The sequence below is a fragment of the Salmo salar genome, chromosome ssa14 (assembly GCF_905237065.1).
Source record: "Salmo salar chromosome ssa14, Ssal_v3.1, whole genome shotgun sequence".
NCBI classification, from domain to species: Eukaryota; Metazoa; Chordata; class Actinopteri; order Salmoniformes; family Salmonidae; genus Salmo; species Salmo salar.
In genome coordinates this window covers 84,729,172-84,744,789 of record NC_059455.1, presented here as the reverse complement: position 1 = coordinate 84,744,789, position 15,618 = coordinate 84,729,172, and the positions used below count along the sequence as shown (strand labels likewise).

Sequence of the window (15,618 nt, the reverse complement as noted above, 5' to 3'; positions counted from 1 at the left end):
GGGATCTGACTGGGAGGGATCTGACTGGGAGGGATCTGACTGGGAGGGGATCTGACTGGGAGGGGATCTGACTGGGAGGGATCTGACTGGGAGGGGATCTGACTGGGAGGGGATCTGACTGGGAGGGGATCTGACTGGGAGGGGTCTGACTGGGAGGGATCTGACTGGGAGGGATCTGACTGGGATCAGTCTGACTGGGATCAGTCTGACTGGGAGGGATCTGACTGGGATCAGTCTGACTGGGAGGGATCTGACTGGGAGGGATCTGACTGGGAGGGATCTGACTGGGAGGGATCTGACTGGGAGGGATCTGACTGTTAAAAAAAAAGAGAGTAAATGAAACAGGATCTTAAATGGACCTTTGTTTCTCTCTTCCCTCCCCTCACCCTCCTCCATCCCTTCATCTCTCCACCCCCCCAAACACAATTCTATGAGAGCGTCCTCAACCCTGCGACCGCTCTCCCTAGGATTCTATTGCTAACCTTTGCCTCGAGAACAACGACACCTTCAGGTTTTCACTCGCATGAGAGAGCTGGAATAACATGGCTGGCCCGAACGCTTCCATATGTGCTCCTGCCACGCAATGCCCAGCCCTTCCCCTTTCAAGGCAAAAGCCCCTTTCCCTCTCTCTTCCAGGCAGTGAGACTAGCTGACGGGGGCAATAGGAGTTCTAGGGAGGTAGACACACAGACACACACGCACACACACACTGCTGTAGGCCCCTGGGATACAGAGGGGCGAAAGGGAGGACAGCCATTACACAGACCTCCATCAGAGACAGTGACCCCGGGGTCAATAATAACCTCTGTGACACACTGGCTGAACTGAGCTGTATAGACTCACAGAACTTTTACAAACAATAGAGAACATTTACCGCCACGCCCCTTTCTCTCTCCGACTGGCTGACTGACTGGCTGGCTGACTGACCGCCTGGCTGACTGACTGCCTGGCTGACCGACTGGCTGACTGACCGACTGGACTGGCTCACAGACCGACTGGCTAACTGACCGACTGGCTGACTGACCGACTGGCTGACTGACCGCCTGGCTGACTGACTGACTGCCTGGCTGACTGGCTGACCGACTGGCTGACTGACCGGCTGGCTGGCTGACTGACAGGCTGACTGACCGGCTGGCTGGCTGACTGACAGGCTGACTGACCGGCTGGCTGGCTGACTGACCGACTGGATGACCGACTGACTGGCTGGCTGACCAGCTGGCTGACTGATTGGCGGACTGGCTGACTGACAGACAAAGTGGATACAGAGTTGTTGTGTCCTTGCATCCGTCTTATACAAACATTTGTTTTGGTCATCTTTCCTTTGTTAGTGTCACTGTCGGCCCCTCTGAAAGAAGGAAATAAACTGCTCTCACTGGAAATAAGCCTTAATATAGTTCATTCATTTCAAGCACCACAGGACAAGAGCGAATATCCTTACTAGCATAGTGATGATGTAAATAATGAATAAACATTACCGTAAGCAGTAGTGTGAGTACTGCGGTGTGAATATTTTTCAAGATCAAAAACCCATCAACAATATTTCAGATAGTTGGTGGTTTCAAAACAAAACGTTGATTCAATCAACATGTTGGATGTAAAAACTTCACCATTTTCTCTTTGCCCTTTGTTTTTTTACTGGGTAATGAAATGCTGCAGCAGATTGTCCAGTAATACTTTCACATTAGCAGTTAGAACTGGGTTTTCTTGCAGTTAGCAGCTGACACAAGAGAAAAGCACAACTGTAGAAGAACAACAACCAGCAAGTGAATCACTCCCTTCTACACACAGTACACACACACACACACACGCGCACAGCACATGAACTCACGCTCACAGGCACGCAGTCAAACATGCACACAAGCAAACACACACAGACACACAAACACACAATACAGTCCCTAGGAGCTAATAGTCAGGAAAGCCTAAAGAAAGAAACACACACTGTGCACACACACACACACACACACACACTTCTTGAGGCACATTTTAATTGTGGCTCAGTGCTCACAATTACTGCTCTAATATCATAACTATTACAAACAAGTCTCCCAGCAGCCCTGGATCAAACTACTCCTCCCACAACTGCTCCAGCAACCTCTCTTCCTTTCTCTCTCCCTTTCTCTCTCTCTCTCTCTCTCCCCCTTTCTCTCTCACTCTCTCTCCCTTTCTCTCTCACTCTTTCTCTTATTCACTGACTCTCTCTTTCCCTTTCCCTCTCTCTCCCACTCCATCTCTTTCCACTGCAACTCATTGCTAGCCTTGTAAGGCTCCATTGAACGAAACCGATGCCAGGGGTTTGGACTGGGCTGGGCCCTTACTGAGCCTATGCCAAACGGATCTTGGTCCAACCCTATCGGACACACACACACGCACACGCGCGCACACACACACGCACGCACACGTAACAGTATAGCTTCCGTCCCTCTCCTCTCCCCTACCTGGGCTCGAACCAGGGACCCTCTGCACACATCAACAACTGCCTCCCACGAAGCATCGTTACCCATCGCTCCACAAAAGCCACGGCTCTTGCAGAGCAAGGGGAACAACTACTTCAAAGTCTCAGAGCGAGTGACGTCACCGATTGTAACGCTATTAGCGCGCACCCCGCTAACAAGCTAGCCATTTCACATCGGTTACACACACACACACAAAACACACACACACACACACACACACGCCCACACGCACAGACACAGCCATTCAGTCCTGACGGGTTCCTTTTTAATACTTGTAACAGTGATACTTATCTCCCTGATGGAAATCAGTAGAGGGTAAATAGCGAATGGGGTGCTGTGTCAACGCTCTGGCCTTCCCACGCTAACTTCCTGGTTTTGTTGGTTTGGCTGGGCTCAGGGTGAAAGAGAGGGGCACTAACCTCAGAGAGACGGGGACAGATATCTGGTCCTATGTCTCAAAGCAGGAGGGCTGATATAGGATCAGATCTAGCCTGTTCTAATAATATTATCATCTAAAAGGCAAAACTGATCTCTTTGTGAATATAGGCCCTGCTGCAGTACTGGAACTATGTGGGGACTTCTCCACATACGCCTTAGCCTTCCCATCACTAGACTTATAGCCCTTTACCACAGATCTAGGATTAGATTACCATACCTTTAATAGTACTCTTAACTATCGGTGGAAGGAAATGGTATCGGACCTTGTAACAGTGGTTAGTTGCAACTTCAGACTATTCCACTGACACAGTAACACAACACACTCCGTAGTCATACAGACAGACCACAAGCCTGCTCTTTCATAGACATCATGAGGCCAATCAGGACCTGGAGCCATCTTTATGAAGCTACAATGACTGGGCCTTGATCTGATTGTGACACAATGCACACTAAGGACAATCAGATCCTCTGACCACTCAATGGGAATCACTGGGACAAGGGATCTGCACCAAGCTCACACCACACATAGTCACTATGGAAAAAGCACTTTCGGAAATGAAAAGCTTCATTGCATTAACTTAAATAAGAGTCACACACACTACTACTACTACTACTACCAGACGCCCAGAACAAGAGCTCTGGGAAATATGGGAGGTCAAGAGTCCAACAGACGTTGTCAAATTATGTGAGAATCCCTGAGTCATCCATCAACAGTTAAAGTGATTAGGAGACAAGAGTTTCAGTTCCTGTCACACACACAGACCTCCTCCATTTTGAATATCGTCATGGCCTTACAAACGCTTCATGGTTCAAATTCAGACCATCTTTGCTGCCACATTGCTGGACAATTCAATAACTTCACAGACCTTCAGCTCTACCAATAGAGAAAGAAATTGAGCAAGATATATTTTCTGCTCTCTTCTGCAATTCAGGGTCGTTACTAGTGCCCCTCCATATGAAATGGTATAAAATAATACATTGAAATTTAAATTAAAAACACATAAATCAGATGTTTTATTGGTGAAACCATTTGACCCACTGCTGCTCAGCAGCCAGGCCTCATTGATAACAATAAAACTCTATGTCAAAAGGTCAGTTACACTACAGTCGCCATGACAACCACTCACAGTCGGAACCCCAACATGGGCCAATCGCATCATTTAAACCTGACGCACCCCAACAGTATACAGCAGCAAATCTAATGGGCTCTGGTCAAAAGTAGTGCACTATGTAGGGCATAGGGTGTCATTTGGGATGTAGCCCAAGACACTCCATAGTGAATTAGCTTGGCCGATAGGACACACCCACCCCAATTAAACAGCCTAATTACCCCTTTATTCCCCCAGCAGATCAACAGCTGTGTTTCTCCCTCTCTTTCACTCTCCTTGTCTCTCTCTTTCTCTCTCTTTTTCACAGAAATGACAGTTTTAACAGAGGAGAGAGACAGGGAAATTAGGCTTTAGGCTGATCTGTTAGGCCTGCCGACCTGGATCATAAGGTCTTGCTAAGGCCCTGAGGGCAGAGAGATGGAGATAGAGAGAGAGAGAGAGAGAGAGAGAGATTGAGAGAGATAGAGATAGAAAGAGAGAGAGAAGACAGGCTATGTGCACACTGCCTGCAAAATGAGGGAGAAACTGAGCTGCACTTCCTAACCTCTGTATGACCATATTAGAGACACATATTTCCTTCAGATTACACAGACCCACAAATAATAAAAAACAAACCCAATTTTGATAAACTCCCATATCTATTGGGTGAAATACCACAATGTGCCATCACAGCAGCAATATTTGTGACCTGTTGCCACAATAATTTATATTTATTTATTTTTATTTAACCTTTATTTAACTAGGCAAGTCAGTTAATAACTAATTATTATTTACAATGACGGCCTACCAAAAGGCAAAAGGCCTCCTGCGGGGACGGGGGCCTGGGATTAAAAATACAAAATAAATACAATATAAATATAGGACAAAACACACATCACAACAAGAGAGACAACACAACACTACATAAAGAGAGACCTAAGACAACAACATAACAAGGCAGCAACACATGACAACACAGCATGGTAGCAACACAACATGACAACAACATGGTAGCAACACAACATGGTAGCAGCACAAAACATGGTACAAACACTTTTGGGCACAGACAACAGCACAAAGGTCAAGAAGGTAGAGACAACAATACATCACACAAAGCAGCCACAACTGTCAGTAAGATGTCCATGATTGAGTCTTTGAATGAAGAGATGGAGATAAAACTGTCCAGTTTGAGTGTTTGTTGCAGCTCGATCCAGTCGCTAGCTGCAGCGAACTGAAAAGAGGAGCGACCCAGGGATGTGTGTGCTTTGGGGACCTTTAACAGAATGTGACTGGCAGAACGGGTGTTGTATGTGGAGGATGAGGGCTGCAGTAGATATCTCATTAGATACAGTGCCTTGCAAAAGTATTCATCCCCCTTGGCCTTTTTCCTATTTTGTTGCATTACAACCTGTAATTTAAATGGATTTTTATTTGGATTTCATGTAATGGACATACACAAAATAGTTTAAATTGGTGAAGTGAAATGGAAAAAATTACTTGTTTCAAACAATTCGAAAAAATAAAAAACTGAAAAGTGGTGCGTGCATATGTATTCACCCCCTTTGCAATGAAGCCCCTAAACAAGATCTGGTGCAACCAATTACCTCCAGAAGTCACATGATTAGTTAAATAAAGTCCACCTGTGTGCAATCTAAGTGTCACATGATCTGTCACATGATCTCAGTATATACAGTTGAAGTCGGAAGTTTACATACACTTAGGTTGGAGTCACTAAAACTCGTTTTTCAACCACTCTACAAATTTCTCGTTAACCTGTTGGGGCTAGGGGCAGTATTTTCACGGCTGGATAAAAAAACGTACACGATTTAATCTGGTTACTAATCCTACCCAGTAACTAGAATATGCATATACTTATTATATATGGATAGAAAACACCCTAAAGTTTCTAAAACTGTTTGAATGGTGTCTGTGAGTATAACAGAACTCATTTGGCAGGCAAAACCCTGAGACATTTTCTGACAGGAAGTGGATACCTGATGTGTTGAATTACCTTTAAGCCTATGCCATTGAAACACACAGGGGTTGATTAATGTTTTGGCACTTCCTATTGCTTCCACTAGATGTCACCAGCCTTTACAAAGTGTTTTAAGTCTTTTACTGTGAGATCTGACCGAACAAGAGCCATGGAACGGTGATGGCCGATTAGACTCTGGCGCGCGAGTTCATGTTGGGTACCCTCGTTCCAATACGTTATAAAAGAGAATGCATTCGTCCACCTTGAATATTATTCATGTTCTGGTTAAAAAAAGGCCCTAATGATTTATGCTATACAACGTTTGAACGAACGTAAATATATTTTTTCCCCTCGTTCATGAAGTGAAGTCCGGCGGGCTTAGATCATGTGCTAACAAGACGGAGATTTTTGGACATAAATGATGAGCTTTTTTGAACAAAACTACATTCGTTATGGACCTGTGATACCTGGAAGTGACATCTGATGAAGAGAATCAAAGGTAATGGATTATTTACATAGTATTTTCGATTTTAGATCTCCCCAACATGGCGGCTAGTCTGTATCGCAACGCGTATTTTTCTGGGCGCAGTGCTCAGATTATTGCAAAGTGTGATTTCCCAGTAAGGTTATTTTTAAATCTGGCAAGTTGATTGCGTTCAAGAGATGTAAATCTATAATTCTTTAAATGACAATATAATATTTTACCAATGTTTTCTAATTTTAATTATTTAATTTGTGGTGCTGACTTGACTGCCGGTTATTGGAGGGAAACGATTTCCTCAACATCAATGCCATAGTAAAACTCTGTTTTTGGATATAAATATGAACTTGATAGAACTAAAAATGCATGCATTGTCTAACATAATGTCCTAGGAGTGTCATCTGATGGAGATTGTAAAAGGTTAGTGCATCATTTTAGCTGGTTTTATGGTTTTGGTGACCCTGTCTTTGAATTGACAAAACATTACACACAGCTATTGTCAATGTACTCTCCTAACATAATCTAACTTTATGCTTTCGCCGTAAAACCTTTTGAAATCGGACAACGTGGTTAGATTAAGGAGATGTTTATCTTTCAAAGGGTGTAAGATAGTTGTATGTTTGAAAAATTTGAATTTGGACATTTATTTGGTTTCAAATTTGCCGCTCTTGAAATGCACCTGCTGTTGATGGAGTGCACCACGGGGGGGATGCTAGCGTCCCACCTAGCCCATAGAGGTTAACAAACTATAGTTTTGGCAAGTCGGTTAGGACATCTACTTTGTGCATGACACAAGTCATTTTTCCAACAATTGTTTACAGACAGATTATTTCACTTATAATTTGCTGTATCACAATTCCAGTGGGTCAGAAGTTTACATACACTAAGTTGACTGTGCCTTTAAACAGCTTGGAAAATTCCAGAAAATTATGTCATGGCTTTAGAAGCTTCTGATAGGCTAATTGACATCATTTGAGTCAATTGGAGGTGTACCTGTGGATGTATTTCACGGCCTACCTTCAAACTCAGTGCCTCTTTGCTTGACATCATGGGAAAATCTAAATAAATCAGCCAAGACCTCAGAAAATATATTGTAGACCTCCACAAGTCTGGTTCATCCTTGGGAGCAATTTCCAAACGCCTGAAGGTACCACATTCATCTGTACAAACAATAGTACGCAAGTATAAACACCATGGGACCACGCAGCCGTCATACCGCTCAGGAAGGAGACGCGTTCTGCCTCCTAGAGATGAACATACTTTGATGCGAAATGCGCAAATCAATCCCAGAACAACAGCAAAGGACCTTGTGAAGATGCTGGAGGAAACAGGTACAAAAGTATCTATATCCACAGTAAAACAAGTCCTATATCAACATAACCCGAAAGGCCGCACAGCAAGGAAGAAGCCACTGCTCCAAAACCGCCATAAAAAAGCCAGACTACGGGTTGCAACTGCACATGGGGACAAAGATCGTACTTTTTGGAGAAATGTCCTCTGGTCTGATGAAACAAAAATAGAACTGTTTGGCCATAATGACCATTGTTATGTTTGGAGGAAAAAGGGGGAGGCTTACAAGCTGAAGAACACCATCCCAACCGTGAAGCACGGGGATGGCAGCATCATGCTGTGGGGGTGCTTTGCTGCAGGAGGGACTGGTGCACTTCACAAAATAGATGGCTTCATGAGAAAGGAAAATTATGTGGATATAGTGAAGCAACATCTCAAGACATCAGTCAGAAAGTTAAAGCTTGGTCGCAAATGGGTCTTCTAAATGGACAATGACCCCAAGCATACTTCCAAAGTTGTGGCAAAATGGCTTAAGGACAACAAAGTCAAGGTATTGGAGTGGCCATCACAAAGCCCTGACCTCAATCCTATAGAAAAGTTGTGGGCAGAACTGAAAAAGCATGTGCGAGCAAGGAGGCCTACAAACCTGACTCAGTTACACCAGCTCTGTCAGGAGGAATGGGACAAAATTCACCCAACTTATTGTGGGAAGCTTGTGGAAGGCTACCCGAAACGTTTGACCCAAGTTAAACAATTTAAAGGCAATGCTACCAAATACTAATTGAGTGTATGAAAACTTCTGACCCACTGGGAATGTGATGAAAGAAATAAAAGCTAAAATAAATAATTATCTCTGCTATTATTCTGACATTTCACATTCTTAAAATAAAGTGGTGATCCTAACTGACTTAAAACAGGGAATTTTTACTAGGATTAAATGTCAGGAATTGTGAAAAACTGAGTTTAAATGTATTTGGCTAACGTGTATGTAAACTTCCGATTTCAACTGTATACACCTTTTCCGAAAGGCCCCAGACTCTGCAACACAATTAAGCAAGGGGCACCACCAAGCAAGCGGCACCATGAAGAGCAAGGAGCTCTCCAAACAGGTCAGGGACAAAGTTGTGGAGAAGTACAGATCAGGGTTGGTTTATAAAAACATATCCGAAACTTTGAACATCCCGCGTAGCACCATTAAATCCATTATAAAAAAATTGGCACCACAATAAACTTGCCAAGAGAAGGCTGCCCACCAAAACTCACGGACCAGGCAAGGAGGGCATTAATCAGAGAGGCAACAAAGAGACCAAAGATAACCTTGAAGGAGCTGCAAAGCTCCACAGCGGAGATTGGAGTATCTGTTCATAGGACCACTTTAAGCCGTACACTCCACAGAGCTGGGCTTTACGGAAGAGTTTAAGCCATTGCTTAAATAAGAAAATAAGCAAACACGTTTGGTGTTCGCTAAAAGGCATGTGGGAGACTCCCCAAACATATGGAAGAAGGTATTCTGGTCAGATGAGACTAAGATTTAGCTTTTTGGCCATCAAGGAAAATGCTATTTCTGGAGCAAACCCAACACCTCTCATCACCCCGAGAACACCATCCAACACCATATGACTTAAAGATTGCTGTACACCAGCGGAACCTATCCAACTTAAAGGAGTTGGAGCAGTTTTACCTTGAAGAATGGGCAAAAATCCCAGTGGCTAGATGTGCCAAGCTTATAGAGACATACCCCAAGAGACTAGCAGCTGTAATTGCTGCAAAAGGTGGCTCTACAAAGTATTGACTTTGGGGGGGTGAATAGTTATGCACGCTCGCTCAAGTTATCTCTTGGTTGTTTCACAATAAAAAACATTTTGCATTTTTAAAGTGGTAGGCATGTTGTGTAAATCAAATGATACGAACCCCCAAAAAAATCCATTTTAATTTTAGGTTGTAAGGCAACAAAATAGGAAAAATGCCAAGGGGGTGAATACTTTCTCAAGAAAAGGGCAACCAGTGAAGAACAAACGCCATTGTAAATACAACCCATATTTATGTTTATTTATTTTCCCTTTTGTACTTTAACTATTTGCACATAATATGACATTTGAAATGTCTTTATTATTTGGAACTTTTGTGAGTGTAATGTTTACTGTTCCTTTTTGTTGTTTATTTCACTTTTGTTTATTATCTATTTCACTTGCTTTGGCAACGTAAACATATGTTTCCTATGCTAATAAAGCACTTACATTGAGTTGAAAGAGAGAGGGAGATGGATGCAGAGAGAGAGAGAGAGAGAGAGAGAGAGAGGGGAGTGGAAAGACGGAGGGAGCGAGAGAGAGGGGTGGGGGAGGGAGATGGAGGGAGGGAGGGAGGCAAGAAAAGGAGGGAAATATGCCAAAACATCTTTGCATAAATGCATAATATCTTAACCATGAATTTCTGCACCACCAGACCAGATAATACTTTACCCACCAGCATGAGGACCCTTACACTGTAATTCTCCTTGGGGAGACGTTACAGTATGCTAGCTCTGAAAACACTTAACGATAGTCCTGCCTAATCTGTCAGTGCAATGGTTCGGAACGACCACTGTTTGGCACCAGGGGTCAAGTCATCATTTTCAAATTCTGAAAAAGTTCCAGTATTCCACCCTGCCGTACCTAGAACGTCAGAACCCAGTTCCAAGACCCAGCAGCATCTGTCTGACCCTGGTTCTAACCATAGAGAACGCAGCCAACATGTGCTGCGTCTGTTAAGGTTCACCAATCATAGGGAGGAGCTCCTGGCATTGCCTGAACAAACAGTCAGGAGGGATGTTATGTAGCATGTGGCCAGAGAAACCGATTCAGATCATCACCCCTCCCACATCTCCTGCAGGGTCTCCTAAGGCCGAGGTCACCTCCACACAGACAACCTACGCTAGCTCTCACACACACACACACACACACACACACACACACACACACACACACACACACACACACACACACACAGAACAGAAATATAAACACAACATGTAAAGTGTTGTTCCCATGTTTCATGACCTGAAATATAAGATCCCTGAAATGTTTAATACGCACAAAAAGTTTATTTCGCTAAAATTTTGCGCACAAATTTGTTTACATCCCTGTTAGTGAGCATTTATCCTTTGCCAAGATAATCTAGCCATCTGACAGGTGTGGTATATCATGAAGCTGATTAAACAGCATGATCATTACACAGGTGCACCTTGTGCTGGGGACAATAAAAGGCCACTCTAAAATGTGCAATTTTGTCACACAACATTATGCCACAAATGTCTCAAGTTTTGAGGGAGCATGCAGTTGGCATGCTGACTGCAGGAATGTCCACCAGAACTGTTGCCAGATAATTGAATGATAATTTCTCTACCATAAGCCGCCTCCAATATCGTTTTAGAGAATTTGGCAGTACAACCAACCGGCCTCACAACCACAGGCCACGTGTGCTGTGAACAGAGTGCCCCACGGTGGTAGTGGGGTTATGGTATGACCAGGCATAAGCTACGGATTACAAACACAATAGCATTTTATCAATAGCAATTTGAATGCACAGATGCCGTGAGGAGATCCTGAGGCCCATTGTCGTGCCATTCATCTGCCGCCATTCATCATGTTTCACCATGATAAGGTATCTGTGACCAACAGATGCATATCTGTATTCTCAGTCAAGTGAAATCAGTAGATTCGATTTCCTTAAATGAACTGTAACTAAGTAAAATCTTTGAAATTGTTGCATGTTGCATTTTTGTTCAGTATACATAAACACACACACCTCCTCCTTTCTCAAACCGGTTCTTGGACCAGAGGTGGGGAGTGGGGGGTCAGCGGGGGTTGGAGAAGAGAGGAGAAGAAAACAAACTGCATAGAGCTTGCATCGCTAAGGGCAACGGCCAATCAAAGTGGTTGTCAGTGGTTGCACTTGCTGAATAAATGACCCCGCCTTTGACAGGAAATTCCAAACAGCCATTTTAATTCTGATCAGGCTTCAAGGAAGTGGAAAGAATAAAAACACATCAATTATAATGACAGGAAGTCTGAGATCACATGGTCACCAGCTGGAGCCAACAGAGGGATCAAGGAGCCAGGAGAAGATGGTGGGAGAGGGGGAAAGGAGGGAAGGGGGGGAAAGGAGGGAAGGGGAAAGAGGAAGGAGGAGAGAAAAAAGAACACTCTCAGATTCCATGCAGGGAATGACATGAGGTTCCATTTTGTGAGACAATACTACACTTACAGTAACTGTCATTTCTGTACAGACCCAAGTGCTTGATGGTAAGGAGGACCAGAACAGAGCAAATAAGTGGGATAGAATCAATGCTTTACATTATGGCTAGCTACCACACAGTGTTATGCAAATACTATGCTGGCATTGTTATTGGCTTGGTCCATATGGATATGTTTGGCACTCTCTCTCTCTCTCTCTTTCTACAGTATCTCTCTCTCACTCTCTCTTTCTCTCTCTCTTTCTCTGTCTCTTGCTCTCTCCCTCTCTCTGTCTCTTTCTCTCTCTCTCTCTTTCTACAGTATCTCTCTCACTGTCTCTTTCTCCCACTTTCTCTCTCCCTCTCCCTTTCTACAGTATATCTCTCTCACTCCGTCTCTTTCTCTCTCTCTTTCTCTCTCCCTCTCTCTTTCTACAGTATCTCTCTCTCACTCTGTCTCTTTCTCTCTCTCCCACTTTCTCTCTCACTCCTCTCTGGCACTTTCTTCTCTCTCTCTCTCTCTCTCTCTCTCTCTCTCTCTCTCTCTCTCTCTCTCTCTCTCTCTCTCTCTCTGTCTCTCTCCAACCATCTGCATTTTATACAGTTTTTTGGACTCCTCCTGTGGACTCCATATATATATAAAAAAAAAGATTTGGTTGAGTATTACATTTACATTTTAGCAGACGCTCTTATCCAGAGCGACTTACAGTAGTGAATGCATACATTTCATAAAAAAATTTCTCTCCGTACTGGTCCCCCATGGGAATCGAACCCACAACCCTGGTGTTGCAAACACCATGCTCTACCAACTGAGCCACACGGCACATGTTAATAATAACGGTAAAGTAGCTGTTGGAACACACTAAGGGAAACAGGTCACAAAGCATTAGCTAAACCAACTTCTTTAGTTGTGAATGTGAAATTATGTGGAAGCCAATCATTTCCTGAATCCCTAGCCACATTAATACTGTGCTGAGAATGATGAAAAATGATATCTATAACAAAGTAGCCCTTTCCTGCAGTCAATGACCAAACGCACCCTCTTTGGCCCCATGGGTGGAATGTTATTCATATTTTTCATAATTTCATAATTAATAAACATTATGTTAAAAAAAACGCTGAAAATCCTGTGTTTCTATGTCAAGCGGTTTTGTTATATTTCAGTCTTCTGTGTATATAAAGTGTAATATTGGGAAGCAAACTTACAAATGTAGTACATTTACACTCTATATCTGACATGGTACAGGTGTCTTCTTTTTTAAGCCCATAACCATGTGTGTGAGGTGTATACTTTTCTTTCAAAGTAGATTATTTTAAGATTACCAAGAAACGCTCTGTTTGACCCTGAATTAGCCCACCACAGTAAAAGGTTAACACTTTATCAAACAAGTATAATTAAATTAAACTGACCATTTTCACATTAAATGTATCAAATATTCCAAAACATTTTCTTTCAAACCATATCCAGACTAAACAGAATCCAAATGTAGTGTCTCAGTTCTAATTTAGTCTGATGAGACAGACAGAGACACAGAAAGAGACAGATACAGCCACCATTCCAGGTGATGCTCCTCTTCTCTGACAGCGGCAGCCATCTTGTATTACCCCCAGACAGTCACTCTGCATCTACTTAGAGCTGGAAGTCAATGCGGTGTCTGTTCTCTCTGATTCCAGGCATCTCTTCTTAAAAAAAGCCTCCTCCTGCTCTCTCTCTCCTTGTCTTTCATTCACTCTCTGCTCTTTCTCATTTTCTTCTCCTTCCCTCTCTCAGCAAATGGAGGGCTGTGTCGGTCAAATGGATATAAATCACTACAGATTTACAGACTGTGGATCAAGCCAGGCAGTAAGGCCTACAGCCCATCTGACAGTAATGGGAATCAGATCAATGTGGACTTCTCTGTTTTCAGATGGTTTTAATGTAATCATAAAAAATGTGAAAAGGGTTCAACTGTAGAGTATGTGTTGTTGTTATTGTTTTTTTAGAGGGTATGTTGTAAAGAGGGAGCAATCGAGAGAACGATAGTGCTGTGTTATGTTGATTATAAAATACTCACACACACACACACACACACACGCACGCACACCTTACACACTCACCGTCAGACAGATGGGTAGTGCCAGTGATGGGCGTCTGAGTCTCTTTGCAGTACGACACCACCTCTCTGGGTAGGAAGTCCACCTGTGTGATCTTAGACGCCCCCAGTCTATGCATCCTGCGCCTGGACGGAGTGAGACAGGAAGTAGTGGGTCACAGAGCATTATGGGTACTGTAGTACATCATGCTACACACGTCAGCACTGCTGACCAACACACACACACACACACACACACACACACACACACACACACACACACACACACACACACACACACACACACACACACACACACACACACCGGTACACACACACACACTGGTACATTCATGCATAAAACACTGAGACATTTAATATGGTGATTCAGTCCTTCCCGTCTGCAGTACCTCATCAGGGCTTAATTCAGTAGGGCATAATGTTGTGGAACATTCAGATAGAAATATATTGAGTAGAACAGCCATGCCAATCTGACATGTAGAGTAAGGACTCAAGTCAGCTCTATTCATGGTATTTCTATCTGCTTGTTTCACATCTCTGAATCCCCCCCCGGTGTTCAGACAGCCCTTCTCTGATTGAACCACACACCACCCCAAGAGGAGTAAGGATAGAGAGAAGGAAAAAGGGAAGGAAAGAGAGGAGAGGAACCGGTATGTACCCTAGCTCGGAGTCATCCTGCAGCTGCAGAACAGAGGGGTCAGTGTCCCACTGCAGGGTCCTCGGGTGGGCAGCAGGGGGCGCAATGGAGGGAGGGAAAACACATGCCAGGTTAGGAGGTGAGCCACAGCAGTAACCCACAGATAAACACATATTGAGCTGGGTTGGGGTACATTTCAGTTCATTTCAATTATGTTGAATCAGGAGATTACTTGAGATTCCAAATCCTCTTTTCAATTAGGATTTTTCCATTCTTGATTTCGAATTTAAATTGATTCCTTGATTGCCTGAATTGAAACGGAATTGAAACTAACCACAACTTCACACACACGCACACACACACACACACACACACACACACACACACACACACACACACACACACACACACACACACACACACACACACACACGCCTAACAGAATAACTTTAGACACAAATACACATGCAAGGACACTGAGACACACAGGACAAACAATCACTTATTGGGGACATGACAGCTTGGTAATTCAATGGGGAAAATGTTTAGGTTTTAATGTGTATCTATCTATCTCCCTGTTATAGATTCTTGGAAAATATCAGAAGATCTATTTGATGAATATGAAATTATGGTGGGACAATTTACAATATTTGAACAAAATGTCATGGTAATATGAAAATGGTTTAATAACTATGTATAGAATAATAGAAATATGATTTATCTGTTCTTCAAAATCCAAATGGTTTGACAAATATAAAACGATCCCTCTTATGTTGGACAAAATGCAACATAATGCAACATAATGCAACATAGTGCAACATAATGCAACATAACGCAACATAACGCAACATAGTGCAACATAGTGCAACATAATGCAACATAATGCAACATAACGCAACATAATGCAACATAGTGCAACATAATGCAACATAACGCAACATAACGCAACA

General features: G+C 43.2%; 1 protein-coding gene across 9 annotated transcripts in view; it reads right to left on the bottom strand.

Annotated features, from left to right (window-relative positions):
* LOC100380667 (cytoplasmic dynein 1 intermediate chain 1) overlaps nt 1–15,618 on the bottom strand; it is a 127,127-nt gene that overhangs the window by 96,433 nt on the left and 15,076 nt on the right. For all 9 annotated transcript variants that reach the window (XM_014142837.2, XM_014142836.1, XM_014142840.1 and 6 more), the window contains 2 exons: nt 14,690–14,749; nt 14,036–14,157 (listed from right to left, as the gene is read on the bottom strand). In XM_014142837.2, the coding sequence (XP_013998312.1) occupies nt 14,036–14,157; nt 14,690–14,749 (182 nt within the window). The remainder of the gene's footprint in view (nt 1–14,035; nt 14,158–14,689; nt 14,750–15,618) is intronic.